At 40.6% G+C, this 20278-nt stretch overlaps 1 protein-coding gene across 1 annotated transcript in view; it reads left to right on the forward strand.

Annotated features, from left to right (window-relative positions):
- PLXDC2 (plexin domain containing 2) overlaps positions 1 to 20278 on the forward strand; it is a 174918-nt gene that overhangs the window by 98096 nt on the left and 56544 nt on the right. The window contains exons 5-7 of the mRNA XM_056857104.1: positions 5163 to 5285; positions 11613 to 11731; positions 15788 to 15887. Coding sequence (XP_056713082.1) covers positions 5163 to 5285; positions 11613 to 11731; positions 15788 to 15887 — 342 coding nt within the window. The remainder of the gene's footprint in view (positions 1 to 5162; positions 5286 to 11612; positions 11732 to 15787; positions 15888 to 20278) is intronic.

Consider the following 20278-nt stretch of genomic DNA (forward strand, 5'->3'; position numbering starts at 1 on the left):
GGTGATTGTATGCTGGTGTTACAAAGATGGAATGTGGGCATTACTAGCCAGGCATAAAAGTGTTCAAAGTGGAGTCAGCTGAAAGAAAGCGACAGGAACATCTGGGCGGTTCAGTGATAAAGCAGTATAAGAGGGCGTGGGAGACTTTGCTTCCTTCCTTCCCTGATCTTGAGTGCAAGTCCCAAGCTCATTATTCTGTTGCTTAAACACCCTCAGACTGTTTTAAGGGTGTGGAATCGCTTCTGCCTTTTTGTTTCTCAGCTCACTAATCTTGGTGTAATTAGAAAGACGGCGGGCACTCTTCCTGAGCTACATTGCTTAGCACAAACTTGCCATCCTGCAGAGGGGAATGAAGTGTTCTCCAAATTCGCATTCCTTGCTGAAGCCACATAGAAATAATACATAGATTTTATTGGCAACAATATAAAAGTAATTATATACAGCTGGGATCACACAGCGTGGGTTTTTATTAGGTAAACTGTGTTTTTCCCCCTCCTAAATATTCTTTCTACACTTAATGGTGGATTCTTTAAGCACCAACAAAATATTTCTTGCCTTTATTTAATGTTTATTTTTGCCCTGGTACTCCCTCTTGCTCAATTACCCATCAGGCTTCTGTCATCAGACCCTGACCAATAATGCAACATTCTCAGCAGGTTTACTGTGACTAGTGCCTCTCTATGGATGAAAAAGACAGCGTGTATTAGGGACGATCAGAATTAAGCTGAATAAGGCACCCGGCTAATGAAAATTGGACATGCACTGAAATCACAGCAAATTCATCAGCACAAACTCATCAGCCAAAGTACTCCTATGGCTGAAAGAGCTATTGAGTGCTAACCTTTAAAGATAATACTGTCCACATACAGAAAAACTGACCTACAAATGACTGAATGAACATCTGAGAATAGATTAATATATACAGGAGAAACTGTTGTCTTACAATGTGCCCTGTTGTAGATGGTGCAGCTTGTCTTATAGCTTTCGTTTGTTTACAGAGTTATTAACTGTGGGGTGTTCCCCCCCCCCCCAATTTATTTTGGGTTGCATTTTTCAGGGCTTGGGGCTTTTAGACTGCAGAAAGTAATCTTAATGGTTGACCTTGCTTTACTGTGTCTGTTCGCTTTTAACCTTGGATGCTTCAGAGAAGACTGTGCACTGTTGCCTGTTTAAAACCAGTACCAGTTCATTTCTCTAGCCAGTGTTTCAGTGCATTTTCTTGCTATCGATTTACTGCATTTCAGGCAAATATAGAGCTAAAACGAACAAGCTGAAATTTGAGCTGTTTGATTATTTGTTGTAAATTCATCGGTGGCAAACTGTTTCAACTACATTGCCTCTATTTCCTCTCAAGAATATAACCAATATTTTCCCAAGATCCATTTGGAAAACTTGTTTTACTATTGTTTTACTAAAAGGGTTTGAGCAAGGAATATTGGCTGCATCACTACATCACTTCTGGAAAAACCCAGGTGACATAGGGTTGCTCTAGGAATCATTGCAAGCTCTATGGCTTTCCTAGTTTTCCTGGAAGTGAGGTAGCAATGCAGCTGGTGTTGCCATTTAAAAAAAAAAAACTGTTATCCCTTTGCCACTCAGAGTGGTATTGGGCAACTAGGACTGCTGGCAGGAGGCCTCCCATTGGCAGCCATATTTACTAAAACTAATGTAGAATAAAGGTATATTTAGGCTTTGACTGTTGGAATAATATATGTACATGTTGAGCTCTAGTTCAATTTTTATTGTTATTCATATACGGATATCCTATGCAGTATGGTTGACATAATTCCTGTTAGATCTAGGGTTGCCAGGTCACTGTTCGGCACCAGTGGGAGGTTTTTGGGGCGGAGCCTGAGAAGGGCGTGGTTTGGGGAGGGGAGGGACTTCAATGTCATGGAGTCCAATTGCCAAAGCAGCCATTTTCTCCAGGTGAACCGATCTCTATCTGCTGGAGATCAGTTGTAATAGCAGGAAATCTCCAGCAGTTCGATCTACATTAATAAATAAACAATTCTTAAGGGTGTGATGAGTCTTCAAGACTGCTTCCACCATGCAAAGAATGATATAAAAGAATGCCCTGAATATTTTGGAAATGTTCAATGTATGTTTCCTAAGCTGAACTCAACGTCACGTATCTGTGACATTAATATTATAGAATGATAATAACAGTTTCTTCACCTACTAATATAGGTGAAGTTTCATTCCAAGAGGACAGTATAGCAACTGAAAGGAAAGATGATACATAATTTTATACAACTTCTCTGAAGTACAGATGATAGAATGATATTCTTACATTAACTATCCTGCTTCTGCAGTTTCATCCATGGTAATGATGCAATATTATTAAAGTTTGTATCCCACCACTGAACTTAATAAGGAATCAATGCAAATATTATGAGGAAATGGTATACACAGCACCAAAATAAGATTTCCCCTGCTGATCCCTTCTTCTCCAAAAAATTAGTTCATCCTTTTTCTGTGGTAACATATGTTCTGTGGGATACAAAAACATAACATATCACATGGTTGGTAAGCCAAAACAAAATTACATGGGTTTCCTTGTACACCACACCCTATTTAGTATGGAATCTTGCCATTTGATTCCCACTGCAGACACTAGTAAAGATGCAATTTGTAAAAAAAAAAAAAAAAATTAATTGAGCCTTATTTAGGCTGTATTCCCAAACTTGTTAATTTCTATCTCTGCTTCTATGAGTCTTGGCCATAAGGTGATACTATCAGCTCGTCATCTGGAGTCAGGTGACGCAGTGGGCCAACCTCGGCCCATAATGTTTCAGACTTTGGCCTGACCCCTCATTCTGAGAAAGTGGTCATTCACTGAGCTGCATTTAGACTGTGTTATCCTTATTGACTGAACTGCTTACTTGGGCTTTGTAGCTCAGATATTTGCCTCAGTGGTACCTAGGGTTGCCAACTAATACAACTGATCTTCAGGCAACAGAGATCAGTTATCCTGGAGAAAATGGCCATTTTGGCAATTGGACTCTATGGCATTGAAGTCCCTCCCCAAATCCCGTCCTCCTCAGGCACCACTCCCAAAATCTCCAGGTATTTCCCAACCTGGAGCTGGCAACCCTAGAGTTTCCTGTGTCCAGTCCACAACGTTGGTGGGCATGGGAGGCAGCACTGCCGAGGTGGCTTCCGCCACAAACAAGAAAAATGAGGGAGCACATTTATAACCAGGCCCTTGTTTACTTGTCAGTGCATGTTCACCCCTTTGAGTCGTGCCTCCGGAGATGGGATATCTGTTCGGGTTCTGAAAAGGGAGAGGTCAGCCACAGAATAGGGACTTTGTTCTCCTCTTTGGATGTTGGTGCAGAGTGCTTGCATAGTAGTGCAAAGTGCCCTTTCTGTGCTTTTCCTACCACCAAAGTGCCTCACCGCTCACTCTAAGCATGGCAGGGAGCTCAGAGACAGAGTCCCACACCGCACGCCCTACCTCATGAGTTGTGCGGCTTGCTAGCTGGGGTTTTTGTAGGGTTGTGGGGAGCGATTGGGTGCTGAGGAGGGGGCTTGGCCGCCACAGGGGAGGGAGTTGATGAGTCATACTTGTAGTTGGTATCCTGAGCCCAAAGAGGAGATACTGGTGCTGGCAATTCAGAGCAGAGCCAAGGCACTGGGCAAGGGAATTTTAACCTTTTCTCATTCCATCTCCCTTGAGCTGTTTTTTGCTGGGGGGTGTTGGAAGATCTGCATACAGGAATAATACAGGGAACAGTATTTTTTAAAAGAAAACTTTCTCCCAGTGGTTTGGTTGATGTCCAAATTCCCATGACTGCTTAAAAAAAAAAAAAAACTTTGTAAGATCATAATCACATCTACATCAGCCCAAAGAGGAAGAATTCCAGAATTCTTTTTGGTGTATTGAACTACTCATGTGGTTCTCTGATCCAGGCCATTTGAGCTAAGAAATATTGAAAAATTGAAACAATTTGGTTGTATATCATTGGGTGTGCACATTATAGTCTATGCTTTTTATTGCAGAGGAAAATAACAATTCTGTGTTAAATGCACTTGTACCAGTAGCAAAGTCATCCATAATCCATTTCTAATTTGCTTAGCTGTTTCTTCCTTAGTCTTATAATTTCAAATAATAATAATAAAACTGTATACTGTACTTTTTAGCACCCCCTTTAATCTTCCATAGCAAGATAATTTATTCCATCTGTCTAGAAGGCCATGCCTTATGTCCCTGGCTCTAAAACCTTTCCGGAAGTTCTGGATTTCTCCCACTAAAGAAAGATTAAGTAGATCAGGAAACTGAAGGTTTAGAACATTCTTCCTGGGTCACAGTGAATCAACAGAGAGCAACTGCAGCCATGAGAGAAGTGGGTCATAGACTAAGTAATACTTGCCAAATTGCTGTGGAAGCAATATTCTTGATTTACATTTGGAACTTGTGGTATTAGTGTAAATGATAAAATATCCAGTTCAACAGGCATTCCTTCAGGCTTTGAATCTGTGGATGTTTTGAACTCATCCTCTGTTTCTTTCCAATCTGTACTGAAGCATGACAGTACTGGATCCCTATACATGCTGTCTGGTTTGTAGTTATCCCATCTCCTCACTCTCTTTTTTTCTTCTGATTTTTGAATTGTTGAGTCAGGATGGCAGTCCGCACTACAAAAAATCATTAATTTTACTTACAAATTTTACTTTTAGCAAACACCCAAAAGCAGATGTCAAATGCTACATAAAACCACTTAACAAAAATTTTGCGTATCTACTTTGGTATCATTCAGGGATGTGATTGTATAAGCCAGGAGGGACTACTGTGAAACAGGAAATCCCTTCATTTTTGTTCCACATCATGATTTCTCCAACTCCTTGCAGCCTTTGTGTTCTCCCCAGTCTAGTAAAAACAGCTTGAAGATTTCAGGATAAGACCCACTACCCTAAACCATTTCCCTAACATAGCCCCTTTCATTTATTTATCTCAGGAAGCCATTCTTCTCTTGCCCTTTATGATTTTTCCCTTGTATTCTTTTGCCATTCTGTGATTCATTATTAAAACCTGGTGATGAGATTAATTTTTCCTTCAAGAATTCTTTGAAGCTCAGGCAGCACCTAATTAACTCTGGCATGTATTAACTTTTCAGCTGTTGCTGACATGATTTTGCTATTTTGTTTCTTTATTCTAGGCTTTATATATACAGGAGAAATTGTGCATCGAATGCTAACAGCTACACAATACATCGCTCCCTTGATGGCCAACTTCGACCCTAGTGTTTCAAGAAATTCAACTATCAGATATTTTGATAATGGTATGTATTAATAATTTGGTTGGCTAGCCTTCCCCCCCCCCCCCGCCATTTGTGGGGAAATCAAAAGAATCACTGAGGACTCTTTTAGAAGACAGGGTATGGCTCAGACATAGAGCAAATGCTCTGTGAACTGAAGGTATCAGGTTTATTCCTCAGTGTCTCAGTGACAACAAGTGTGGTATAGTGGTGAGAGTACTGGACTAGAATATGGAAGAACTGGGTTCAAATCTCCGCTTGTGACAAAGCTTACCTCAGACCATTTACTGTCTCTCAGCTTAACCTACCTCACAGTTTTGTTGTGAGGATAAAAGCTTCCCTGAGCTCCTTAGAAGCAGGAAAAAATGAAGTAAATAAAATTAATATGTATACATCTCCATAATGGAAGGGCTTAGCAACTTTTAAAAAAATGAAAGCTGGGGATTCAAAGCATCTGTTACCCATGTTGTTATAACTTTATATTGATGTAATGGTACTCAATTGCTGGGGTATTTTACATGTAAAAATGGACAGACCAGGGCTGTAAAGGTGATAAATGTTGTTTTCTGACTTCTACTCACAACCAAAAATCAGTGAAGGCAAAATGCCAGCAGGTAGCCACTTGCATAAAGTTTTTCTGGGTTTATATGGTTTGAGGAGCAAGAAGATTGCTACAGTGGAATCTACAGGGGATGAAAAATCAACAGTGCTGTAGTCATAAGAATACTTCGTTGTTGTGTCTTCTGTGCAGGCCTGCATGAGATATTCTGCACAGTAGCACATAGGACTGTGCTGGCCAGCCACAGAGAACAGAAGCTTCCTAGAAGCTTCAGCATCTTTGGAGCACTCTCCCACTTTTCCATCTCAAGCCAAGAGCCAGGTTCCTTTCCCACCCAAATGGTCATGTGACAGAGGCGGGGAGAGTGTTCCTCCCTCAGTTCTGTCTTTGCTGCCATGGAGAGAGGACATCTTATTCAAGATATTCTTCTCAGCATCTATATTTCACTTCAAAATCATCAGAACTTTCTTTAAAAATCACTAAGGCATTTTTCAAAAAGTGTCAACAATGCAGGACTAAGATGGCACAAAATGATGAACACAGTGAGTGTTTATTCTTTCTGGGGGAAAGCCACATTATGGAAATCATTCAGGCCTGTCGCCTGTTTACACCCAAGGCCAGGCATGATAAAGCTTCATGCCTTAAGGTGACCTTGTGGGAGAAATCACTCAAGGCAATCGAAAAACTGGTCAAAAAGTCCCACGGAAGTTCACGCACACCATCTGTGGCATCAATACTGGCTATTCTCTCTAAACCCCCTTCGGATCCAACTCCAGTGATACAAAGGGCAGCCTCAGAACCGCCTGTTAAAAAGGCCAAGAAAAAGGCCAAACACACCTCAGCAGACTCTCCTCATCGGCTGAAGTAGCTTCAGTGTTGAGAGCTTTCTTCACCTCTGCATCAGTCACGAATCTCTCCTCGATGGCGACTATCTGACTTGCCTCGGCATGGATCACTGACTCCACCTCAGCACCAGGATTCCCCTTCTCAACATTGAGCTTTGCGATTGCCTCAACGCCACACCCCAACACCTCCACGTCATTGTAGCCTGTTGGATTCCCGATGGTGGAGCCCATCTCTGACTCGGTATCGAGGATCACTTTCACCTCGAAATCACATCCTGACATCGCCTCAGCACTGGCGGTTGGACTCTCCTATTTATCTCAGTCCAGAAAGGTCTGTTAATGCACCCAAGGACAGCACTGCAATCAGTGGAAAGTCTTGCTTCTCCCCAGTCAGAGGGTGACATCTACAAAGTTTCCCTTCCATCAATGAGAGCACAAAGGCAGGAAGGGACAAGTTTGCCAGGCACTTACCCTCCTCAAGAATTTTTCCAAGGCAACCTACAATGGCAAGCCCCTCCTTTTCCATGGGTTTTTATCCTGGAATGTATATGCCACCATGGGGACAATAAGAGACTCCCCCACCATTTGCCCAGTGGCAAGCCCCCCTCATCATGCTCAAAGAGCTCCAGAGAGACAGGCTACTTCATCAGCAAGGAAGGAGACTATGTTAATGCCAACAGTACACTCCCTGTCGGAGCACGAGGAAGGCGCTAAACAAGAGTCAGAAGGTGAGTCAGAATGCACATCTATGCCTTCACCCAAGCACTCCGCTGGGGATCCTTCCCCTGTATCACCAGCCAAGGACTTACTGCTTGGAACTTGGACTTACTACTCTTTTTAGTTGATATGACATCGGCTAGAAGCATCTCTATGATGTGATACCCCTTTTAACCAAATTTCATCACAACAAGATAGTCCTTCATCCAAGTATGGAATTTCAACCCAAGGTGGCTTCTCATTTCCATATGAACCATGATATTGCCCTACCAATTATTTTTCCAAACCCTTAACCATTAGCAGAGCAAACACTGCACACACTAGACATTAGAAAGGGATTACTGTTTTATTTACAGCACACGAGTGCATTTGGACCTCTTTGTATTCTTGAAAGGTAACGTGGCAATGCCTCAAACCGTCTCTAGACAAGTGGTCTTGGCAATAAGATCATCTTATGGTAATGCTAAGAAGGACTGTCCTTTTCTGAACAAAACTCACTCCACCAGAGCTCAAGTATCATCAGCTGCGTTTCTTGTCAGGATCGATCTGCAGGGTGGCAACATGGTCAAATCCGTCCATGTTCCTGAGACATTGCTCCATCAACGTGGATTCAAGGAGTGAAGCAGCTGTTGGAAGAGAAGTTTTTTTTCTTTTTCACTGAGCAGCCCACACCCACCTCCTTGATAAATGAGCATGCTACTCTCCCGTGTGAGACAGCACAGAAGGCATGACCATGAAAACAAAGCTTGGCAGGTCCGTGATAAGGTCCAAGGATATCACCAGGTAAGTTGTGCTTACCTGTAACTGTTGTTCATTGAGTGTCTTCTGTGCAGGCATGCATCCCTCCCTCCTTTTCCCACTGTGGGCTGATAACTAGTTTCCCTTAAATGCCCCACGGTGGCAAAGGGAGAACTGAGGGAGGAGCGCTTTCCCCACCTCCATCACGTGACCATTTGGGTGGAAAAGGAAACTGGCTCTTGGATCGAGACAGAAGGGAGGGGGAGTGCTCCAAGGATGCTGAACCTTCTAGAAGCTTAGGAGTCTGTTCTCTGCAGCTGGCCTGCACAGAATATCCCATGCGTGCCTGCACAGAAGACACTTGATGAACAACAGTTACAGGTAAGTGCAACTTTATTTTACCTATTGAATAAAATTGGACTTACTTCTGAGTAAATATGCATAAGACTGCAGTGTAAATCTGTTATATAACTTTGTGAAGCTATATGTGCATATACTGGGCATTAATCTTTTTTTTTTAAAGAACTGAGAAATGAAATGAATCTTGATATGGAAGAATTGCATTTTGTATAAAATAGAACCGATCAATATTCAGAAAATAAATTAAACATGTCTGTTTGTTTCACACCATGCAAAATGCAATATACAGCAAAATCATTTATGCAGTGAGATTATGAAAAGCCCATTTGAAGACAGCACAATGAACATGTTTCACTTTTTCTTCACAAAATATTTCTTTCGAGAAGCAAGACTAAAATTGTACTATACTAATATGGGACACCACTTTTGACATCCCAAGATTTTCTCAGGGATGCACTGACCTTGGCTTGCACTGGCCCATCTTGTTTTGTCTTTTGATCTCTCTAGTAGAGAGGTAAATCAAAACATACCACTTCTCCAGTGTGTTCTCAGAAAAAGATACAGTCCTGAATATGAAAGATGTATCCTATCCAGTAAAATATTACAGTAAAAACTTTAATATCCAGTACCTGGTAAAATGGCATACTGGCCAAGTGACCTAGACAGGAGCCAGCTGACTCACTCAGCTGCACACCTGCATGGCAGCCAAGTGGCTCAGGCAGATGTTACTTAACTCACTTAGCTGTAAACTGTCTGACTTGGATGGGAGCTACATAAGTGACTTGGGCAGGCACCACCCGAATCACTTGCCCACACACCAACTGAAAGACCCTGGCATGTGGTATTGGACTCCCTCAGCCGCAAGCTAGTGGAGTGACTTTGGCAGACACTAACCATTTGACTCAAAAGAGAGCCAGCCAAATGACTTGGCCGGGAGCCCCCTGAATCACTGGACTGCAGTTGAGTAAAAGCTTTGTTAACTGTCATACTTAATTAACCAGCACTCTCAATTTGGTTAACCAGCATCCCCATTTTTTATTGTATTAGAGTTTCTTTCAGGTATCTAGATGTGTTATGTTCTTTCTCAGTCTTTGCACCACCATTTTTGTATGCTAGTCATCAGGGAACAAGCTTTCACAACCTGGCAACCAAAAAAACAAAATGTGGCTCAACAGCTAGGTATACCAGATCAATAGGTCTCTTGTTGACATTGCCTAGGGTTGTAGAAACAGGGATTGTCAAACGCCATAATACAGGGTTGCCAACTCTGGGTCGGGAAATACATGGAGATTTGGGGGAGGAGCCTGGGGAGGGAGGGGTTTGGGGAGGGGCAGGACCTCAGTGGGTTATAATGCCATAAAGTCCACTCTCCAAGGTAGCCATTTTACCCAGGGGAACTGATCCTTGTTGCCTGGAGATGAGTTCTAATTCCTGGAGATCTCCAGGCCCCACCTGGCAAGCTTACCACAATATGTCGGTGGTCTGCTGTGTTCAGTTAGGTACATTGTAAGTTGTGGAGGCCTGTGGTATTGTTTATGAGGATCAAAAAGACTTGCGTGAAGAATAATAGGACTACCGTTGTAACTCAAATGCTGCAAAGCGTCACTAATGGCACAATATCTATAAATTCATAGTGATTCCATTTAGCCAGCATAGTTAATGTCTACTGTTAACGCATTATATATTATTTAACATCCTGTCACTCTGAAAGCTTGCAGTAGATAGAAAAGTTAATGTTATGAATAAGAAATGGATAAAGTGAAAATAGAGCACTTTAAGTAAACCTTTCTGCATCAGCATTTGTATAAACATCCTTGTAGCCAACAGATTGTGGCTGAATGACCAATGTAATACTGTGATTAGAGCAAACAGGCAGTTAGTGGAACATTTTCTGGGTACTAATTTAAATATCAGATGTGGCATTGTTTGCATTTAATGTATCTCCTGATTTAATGGAAAGCACATTGCAATCTCTTACGATATATGCTTTTCCCCTTGTATGATAAATTCCATGAAAAAAGTTCCAATACTAAATAAATCGCTAGATGCTTCATTCTTTTATGGACCAGTCTGACACAGAGCAGAACAGATTAGAGTCCTAAGTGCCAGCATAACAGTTCTAAATACAAAGGTAACCAGAAACAAGGGCTTGGATCATATGACTTCCTTTGTCTAAGTGAGGAGTCTTCCTTTGGAGAAAGGAATTCAAGAGGAAGCTTCTTTCTCTGGAGCAATACCCCTTTGCAGAAGGGAGTCAGTGGTTCCCGTTCATTGTCTCTTTCTGCACTCTCAGTTATACAAGAATATCTTCAGACATTATAGAAAATATCCCTAGCCTACCAGACTTTTTGTACCAGAGATACAGGGAGAAGTCAAGAATGGGTCACTGACAATATGCAAGAAGCATGGAAAAAAGAATTGGCTGAGCGTGTATTGCTAAGTCAGTGGGAAAACACTCATTAGATGATGTATTTACAATCTGGTTTACAGTTTATCCAACAAAAAATATACATAGGATATGCTGGACCCCAGAAACACTAAAAAAGAAAGGGACTCTTGATGCTGAAGGTATGAAACTAAAAATGTGAATTAGTATCATACACGGTGGGTCTGGAATCCTTTTGTTGTAAAATTATAGATAAGATTAGGCTGATCCTGATCATTAAATGTTAATTTCAGAAAGTTAACACTAGGTAACGTAACACTTGTATGAAAACTAGTATGCATTATGGGAATGTCTGGTGGCAAAGCACCTGTTGCTATAATGAAGGAAAGTTCCTGTACTTCTGCTTGTTTCAACCGGGGCAATCCAAAATCAGTGTTAGTTGCATGAAACATCATAAGAACATCAGGAGCTCTACTGCATAAGAGAACATAAGGAGCTATACTGTATAAGATTGATGTCCACTGCTGTAAAAGAAGAAGTCTGTATTAGGTATATTGGACTAACACATTTTAGGATAACACTGATATAATTAAATGTACAGTAATCCCTATTTTGTGAAATTTGTAACAATAGTTCTACAATTTTTGCAGTACTGAATTCAGTGTTTGTGGTAACTAATATATTCAGTGGCTACCTATAATTAACTGCAATGTTTCTGTGCTTTCTGTCGTTGCTGGACATGACAGGTACTGCGCTGGTAGTCCAGTGGGATCATGTACATCTACAGGATAATTACAATCTGGGCAGTTTCACATTTCAAGCAACACTTCTCAGTGATGGGCGTATAATTTTTGGCTATAAGGAGGTGAGTTTGTTCTCGGAATGATTTATATAACTTTATATTTCAATCTTGGGGTGAGTAACTACAGATTATAAAATATCCACTTTAAACAGCTACAGTGTTTAAAATGCTGAAGTTCCAGTACTCAGGGAATTTAACTCAAAAGTAGCCCAAGGAATAATTTTTACCGTGCCTCTCTCAGAAGTTCAAACTGGACATTCTTTGACCAGGAGGCTCATAATCTTTCCCATGAGATGAACTTTCATTGTTTGGTTCTTCTTCCCATGATAAAAGTGCTGTAATCCAGCACCAATATCAATTCGAAATGACAGACCAGCACAGCACCTACACCAAATGCTGGTCTTAAGAAGGCGATCTGAAAAATCTGCTTTTTTCTTTCCCTCAAAAATTTATTTTGTACCATAAACACATGAAGCTGCCTTATACAGAATCAGACCATTGGTCCATCAAAGTCAGTATTGTCTATTCATACCTGCAGCAGCTCTCCAGAGACTCAGGCAGGGGTCTTTCACATCACCTACTTGCCTGGTCCCTTTAACTGGAAATGCTGGGGATTGAACCTGAGACCTTCTGCATGCCAAGCAAATGCTCTACCACTGAGCCACAGCCCCTGCTGGAGGCATCTGTCCAGTTGACTTTCATAAGTCATTATTTTAACTAATTTCCACTTACCAGCCATCTCTTACAATGCCTGAGCCAGGACTTAGAAAATATCTTTTTGCTTACAGTTTCTGTCTGTGTCATTTGCAGTCAGAATTTCTGATTATAGCTTGAAATATTAACATGGAAACTAATAATTTTCCCGCTCGACTTGTCCGCAGTCTGTCATCAAAAGTTACTGTAGTCTCTTTGTGACACCTTATCAATTTTCTTCCGCTTCTACATGTGCTGCTGTGTTTATGGGAGTTTGCGGCTGTCAACAGCCAATCAGCAGCAGAATCCCTAGCGGTGCATGAAAAAGATCAACAGGCTTGTACCTTTAGATTAGATTTCCAATTGAGCTTCCTTGGCACTGAAAAAAAAAAAGGAAATATAAATGATGTAATCACCATTTACCTTCAAAGGAAATATCTTGTAAAATTATATACAACAGCAGTGAATCTTTAATCCTTTGCAGGGAGACCAGAATATTTTCATAGATTAGTAACAATAGGCTTCAGTAATTTCAGCCTTAAAAAACCAGCATAAATATTATTGTTCATAGCATGTCACAGAATAAAAGGAACTCTATTGCTTTTCTCTGTGCTTCAGGACTATTTTCTGTGGCCATTGCCCCATTCTTCCCCCACCCCCGGGTAAATGTAGTAACTTCTGTTAATGCTTCCTAGATGATTAGATGAATGAAGGGCTCATTACTACTTAACAAGCAAGCAGAGAATTCACATTAAGGAAATGTCCTAAATAATTTAGGAGTCCTGGGTTGACCATTTATTAATTACATATAGAGATACAGGAAAAATTAAATTCCTAAGCATTAGTATTACTTATGCAAAAAATTAAAAGGCAGTTTTAAGCAGATAAGCTTTTAAAATCAGAGCCGCTCTTAGATTTGCTATATAAAGACAGAAGTACTGTTTCCCTTTGTTTGAAAACACTTGCTTTAGTGTTTATACAATAAATTCCTATGAAATATTAGTAACAGAAACTAAATTCATTTCCCATTATAATACACTTTCTGTGCAGCTCCATGTGTGAAATTGTATTTGATGTTTAGCAAAATAGTATTAAATGGAGAAATGTTTACACAATAAGCCAGCGAAACTGCTTGAGAATACTATCACTGTATGTCAGGATATTACTGGTTTTTCCCTGCAGTGAACTAACAATGAAGCCTCTAATTGGCTTATGCAAAGTAAATTTGTTTATGCTGGTGATTACCAAGGAAAGGTACACTAGAAAATGTAATTTGTAAAGCACCTTGTAAGGGACTGATGAACAGATTCATCAGAACTTAAGTACTAGACCAAAACCAAGTTGCACTTAAATGTACGGTACTTCCCATCCCCTCTCCCCATCCAGTTGTTCCTCCTGGGGAACTTTGCTACAGAGAATCCAAAGAGAGCACACTTGGAATAAAACAATTTCTACATGCCTAAGAAATGCATGTCCTACTAGTTTGTAAAAAAAGATGGCTATTTTGGCCATCATCTGGAAGAGAAGGCAGCATGGTATAGCCCAGATCTCATAAGATCTGGGAAGCTAAGCAGGGTCAGCCCTGGTTAGTATTTGGATGGGAGACCACCAAGGAATACCAGGGTTGCTATGCAGAGGAAGGCACTGGCAAACCACCTCTGTAAGTCTCTTGCCTTGAAAATCTCATAAAGGGTTGCCATAAGTCACCTGTGACTTGACGGCACTTTACACACACACATTTGGCCATCATTCTAGAATCTCTGTAGTACAGCTGCAGGAAGTCGCCTGTTTCCAAAGGGCAGTTTCACCATCTACTTTATTTTTGAGAAATGTCCTTTGCCCTTTTTAGATTGTGGTACACAGTCAGTTTGAAGAGTTCACTACATGCATTATTAGCTGTTGCTAGAGTTGGATGCGTCTCCTTATATACAATTGGGCATCTATTTTAAAACTGACACTCCAGAAAACAACTTCCTTTACACGAATGTGCAACTAGATGTAATGCATCAATAGTAACACAGAGGCAATAATTATACCATTCATATAAGATTAGGATGCATGCTGCCATCTGTATGATGAAGGAATATTTTTATTTTAATTAGTTTATCCCTGACATGGATAGCCCCAGGCTAGCCTGATCTCATCAGATCTCAGAAGCTAAGCAGGGTTGGCCCTGGTTACAGTTTGGATGAGAGACCTCCAAGTATTACCAGGGTCATGACATGGAGGCAGACAATGGCAAACCACCTCCGAACATCTCTTGCTTTGAAAACCCTACGGGGTCACCATAAGTCAGCTGTGACTTGACAGCACACATACATAGTTTATTTATAGACCACCTTTCTCACTGCAGATTATACAGCATAAAACAATACAATCAAACATCTAATAAACAATGCAGCCAGACTAACATTACAGAGTAGAAACAGCACAAAAAAGTACCAGACATGACATGTTAACCAAAGCAGAACATAAAATTACAGAAGTAGAAAGTAATGGCATGAGAGCAGGATAGCACATCATATCATTATGCACAGTGGGCAGTGTTGGTGTGAACTCCAATTCAAATCAAATCACACCTTTATTTGGCATTTTAAAAGGTACATAATGAGGTTAAAGGAGATTTATAAACTTGTGACGAAGATCTTCCTTACAACATTAAAAGTTAAAACTTTAATATAAATCCCAGGAAGCTAGCAACCCCTGCAGTAACCTGGGGATAAATATCACTTAAAAGAAATCGAACTAGCTCCTTATCAGTGCCACCAGGGCAACCTGTCAGTAGAGGTTCGATGACCCGTTCCTGTAAAAGTGAGCCATGCTTGCAATGTAGTAGTACATGGGCCACGGTTTCAACCTGTCCAGAGGCACAAGAACACAGCCTTTTCTCATAGGGGACTCTGGCATATCTGCCCGTGGTCCAGGCTGTGGGGAGAAAATTTAGACGAGCTTGCATAAAGAGACGTCTCAAGAAAGGGGAGGTCAGAGTGCAAAAGTAGCTGGGTAGCGAGCCGGGGGCCGGATAGATACCAAAAGCTAAGGGTGAGCAAGAATTAGTAGCTCTAGCGTTTGTTTTTCAATATCTGAACTGCAGTTATTACATGTGTTACAGCTCATTTTTAGGGTGCATGGTTTGTGTGAAGAAGGTCCCAGCTCCAATTGCTTGCATCTTCAGTTGAAGAGCCTTAAGAAGCAAAGCTGAGAATGGCCCCTGCCTGAGACCCTGAAGAGCTGCTTTCAGTCATAGTAGACAATAGTGCATTAGATGGTCCAGGACTTTTAAAAGGAAGTGTGTTCATACTGTGAAGGTTTACCATATGATCCCATGTTATGAATTTTCTTGGAATATTTCCTTCCTTAAGAAGAACAAACACAAAGTGAACAGTTGATATCTGTATGGCATTACCTTTTTTTTTTGTCTTGCAGATTCCTGTATCAGTGACACAGATAAGCACAACTAATCACCCTGTGAAAGTGGGGCTGTCAGATGCATTTGTAGTAGTCCATAGGATCCAGCAAATTCCCAGTATGTCATTAATGCACTGCTAATGAATGTAGTATGAATTAGTGAGGGGGATAAGAAGGGAACAAAATTAAGGAAGCTGAAAAGGTGTTTTAACTAAACAAAAAATTGTGTTTGTAGTTTCAGTTTGCTGATGTTAATGTAATTGTATTTGGTTTACAATTCTCACTGTAACTAACAGCCTCATTATTTGTCTTGAACTGATAAGCAAAATTAAATTCTTAAGCAAGAGGGAGACAGGGTAATTGTGTATTCCTCAGGTGTGTGTGTGTAAAGTGCCATCAAGTCGCAGCCGACTTATGGCAACCCCTTTTGGGGTTTTCATGGCAAGAGACTAACGGAGGTGGTTTGCCAGTGCCTTCCTCTGCACAGCAACCCTGGTATTTCTTGGTGGTCTCCCATCCAAATACTAACCAGGGCCGACCCTGCTTAGCTTCTGAGATCTGACGAGGTCAGGCTAGCCTGGGCCATCCAGGTCAGGGCACTCAGGTACTCCATTATAACTTTCAGAATGGATAGTTTTATGGGACAAACAAATATTTGGATCCTTTTGTGGTTCCTCATGCATCAGGGGGAGACTCTTTACACAGGAGGAAAGCACTGCCTTTAGCGAAACAGTTTACAGGATTGTTACTACCTGTGGTTGGGAGCTACAGACACCCTAAACCTTTGTATATGTGGCCCAGTTTCCAGTTTGGCCTAAATAGATGCTAAATAATTTAAGGGGGAAATCCCTCTTTATACTACTACTCACTCATAGAAGATGCTGACTTAAGCACCCAGTTTAAAGAATGTGACCAACCTGAGCACACACTTAAAATGATTGTTGATACAGTGATAAAACTTCTAGCACAAGACCCTGAGTAGGAGTAAATAAAAGAAAATGTATTTAGTAGAATAATTAGCACACACAAGCAGTGGTGATGATATGAAGTATACAGTAATAACTTGCCAAACATTAGAAAGCCCACTACAAATATTCCAAGCACCAACATACACTGTGTAATTGATTCCACTTGAGAGGGGGAACACTAAAGGCCAAAGTGTAAAGCAAGAGAAAGAAGACTGGGCTGGTTGCAGCTAACTATCCATGCAGTTCCCAAGGCAGGTTTCAGGGGTCTGGGCAGCCAATAATCCAGAACAATCAAAGAGTAATGGAAGTAAGGCCTCATCTCATGTTTCCAGAATGGGCATTCTATAGCTATTCAAACACAGGCCCATCAAACTCTGTTTTCAAGATCCCGCACAAGCCACCCAAATAAAATACATCAGGACGGAGTACATTAAATTCACCACTGAACATGGAAGGGCACCATATCTCAGGGTACATGGTGAAATGGGCCATAAACATGATTTGAAGGATGGGTTTTGGTTTCAGTTATAGGGCCAAAGGCTTGGGTTCCAAGACAAAATATTATTTTCAGGCTTGAAAAGTATGGGAAGGTCAAGTTGAGTTTACAGTTATATCGTGGGATTGGCCAACACTGAAAAGATAGGACTTCCAGGGGTCTGTGAATATTTCCAAATAAAGAAAGAGGGATATCTCTGGATGGGGCTGTTGTTGGAGTCTAAGTTAACTTCTTGATCTGAGTTTTCAGAGTTTGGGGGAGCTCTGAAAAACTCCTGATTGTATGTAAGGCATTCTAAAACATTAGAAAGTGATAATTTCTATATGCACAGTATACATATACAAAATATTTTCAAAGATATGTTTATTGTTTAAATGTGACTAACTTTTCCACTAGTAATTTGCTATAGTATGTATGATAATGAACTATTAAAGAGTTCAGTGTTTTCCATGTTATAATGTTTAACAGTTTCAAAATATGCTGCTAGTCCTACTGTGACTGAATGAGAGTTTCTGTCCAAATGATACCCTTTCTTTTGTTTACTACAAAAAGTTCTTTGCTATTTTCAGCTTCTTCCCCCCCCCCTTTGAAATGCCAGAAATTAAGATGTGTGTGCTAAGGTAGTATAGGGTGCAGCAGTTTCTAACTTTCTCTCTGCCTCCCTCTCTCAAGTATTGGGCATAGTCACAATTATGCTTGTAGAAAACTAAATACTTCTAAATTCCATAAGTATGTCAAATAGTACACGTTTATATTCTAACTTGGTTATAAATTGTGTGTTCTGATGTTAAAGCAGTAAAATAAGTTTAGGGTTGATAAGAAAGAAAAGTACTGCATATACTTTACAGTTCCCCAAAATGTCTGTTTTTTTTTCCTGAAAGGGGGAGATCTTCCTTGGCTTCAGAACTGCTATAAATTCAACATTTTTAATTGTAATGGAATTGTAGGACTTAGCGTGATCACACTATTGATGCATTAAGTGGTTAAGAAAATGTCTTTCACCAAGTCTAGGGCACACTTTCCTACTCATCTAATACATGATCAGTACTGTACTAGTTCTTTCTAGATTCTCTGATTTGTTGTGGAAGGGATCTTAAAGGGGAGGGGGAGTTGACCAGCCTGTGATCCCAAACTTCAGGATCTGATACCCCTGCTACCATTATGACTGCTTAATGTAATTTATAAGCGTAGCTTCACAAATTAGCTGCTGCTGATTGAATAGGAAAAAATATCCACCATTTCTCCCATGGTTTGTGTGAACATATGGATAGTGAAAGTGTGCTCAGGAATAATTTGTGTTAAGTGATGTTGAGCATTCACAATATAACTATTGATCTAAGCTACATTATTTTTCATAAACAGTGAGACAGTTTACTGCCTGTGTTGTAAGAAAGAATCAATTTAAACGATTATCTTAGGAATAAATCATTCACTCATATCGTTATCCTCTTAAAATTGAGATAGATAGAAATATAACAAACATTAAGCTCATTTGACCGATAATAACTCAGGGAAATCAATTACTTTGGATGGAGAGCAGAGTACACTCTAGTTTCTCTTGCAAAACTTGAATAAGGTGAGACATTTAGACTTCTGAGTGAGACCTACTTCTAATGGTATGATATTTCCTAAAAGGAGACAATCCTGTCCCTGGAACCTGCATGTACGTAGGCATTCATGTGCGTGTACAGACCTTCCCAGGGAGGAGTCCCCTATTCAACCTCTTGCCACAGTACACTGCATGATCCTTGAAGTTCTTATGCAGCTAACATATACCGAGACCCTACTGACCCTCTCCCTAACTCTATGATGTGATCTGGTAGGCAGCTAACACTGGTAAGGGTTGTGTAACACTGATAATGTGGAACCTGTATATGTGGTGCATCTGTACTTGTAAGGCTGTGTACTGGTCTAGTTCATGCCCATGCTTTCAACCTGTGTTCAGTTTTTGGTAGACACAATGCTAAATCAATTTTAAATATATGTGCCAATGTTAACCAACAGGTTAAAATTAAATCAAAAGAGTTTCCATCTAGATATTAGGAAGAATTTTCTAACAGTTAGAGCAGTTCCTCAGTGGAACAGGCTTCCTCAGGAGGTGATAAGTAGCTGGGAGTGTGGGGGGGAGGTAGTTGTGAAATTCCTGCATTGTGCAGGGGGTTGAACTAGATGACCCTGGTGGTCCCTTCCAGCTCTATGATTCTATAAAAAGGAGATAAGGCCATACCAGTAGGCAGCAAGGACTAGAAGAACAAGGTGCAAGGTAGTGAGTTTATTTAGTCCTTTTAGATCCCTATGGATTTCAAATACAGCTTCATCAGGGGATCTTCTGTAGAGATTTCTTGGCTCCCACTTTGAACAATTAAATTGGGTCAAATTGGAGAGAGGAGATTTTCATCATATGATGATGCAGAGTCCTGAGGCGGAAAAGATATAGAAGAGCTGATAGAGGTTTTTTTTTTTTAAGACAAATCTAGGAAACAAAAAAGAACAGTAGGGTTATCCAACGCCTGTGAAAACTTCATGGATTTGTCAATCTCATCAATGAACTTTTCTGCACTCTGGGATAAAACTAGGCTATGGAGGATTTGCTGGTAGGGTTCCTGGAATTGGGGTTTCCACATAAATGTTATTACAAGATTTTTTCACTTGGGCAATCTCATAGTGAGGATTTATGTCACATTATCTGTAAAGAGAGCCTCATGACATGACTTTTGGACACACATACACACATCCTGGTGGCAAATAAGCTGGTTGGTAGCAAACATGTTGGTCCTGTACAATTTAACAAGAGAATATCATACTACTTTTTACTCCTTCAACGGTGGAGAAGTGATTAACGGAGCAGAGGTGAAACTGGTTATCAACACAGACCAAGATTATTCAGACATGGCTCATTCCCTCCCACACACACTTCTCAGGTTGTGGTTGCAATGAACTACAGCCACACTGTCAGTGGAGAGGGCATTTGGCCATCTAAAGCAGCTGTTGGAGCCTAAGAAAAACCTCTTGGTGGACATGGTGTGCTGCACATTTGTGAAACAA

This window comes from Euleptes europaea, chromosome 11, assembly GCF_029931775.1.
Source record: "Euleptes europaea isolate rEulEur1 chromosome 11, rEulEur1.hap1, whole genome shotgun sequence".
NCBI classification, from domain to species: domain Eukaryota; kingdom Metazoa; phylum Chordata; class Lepidosauria; order Squamata; family Sphaerodactylidae; genus Euleptes; species Euleptes europaea.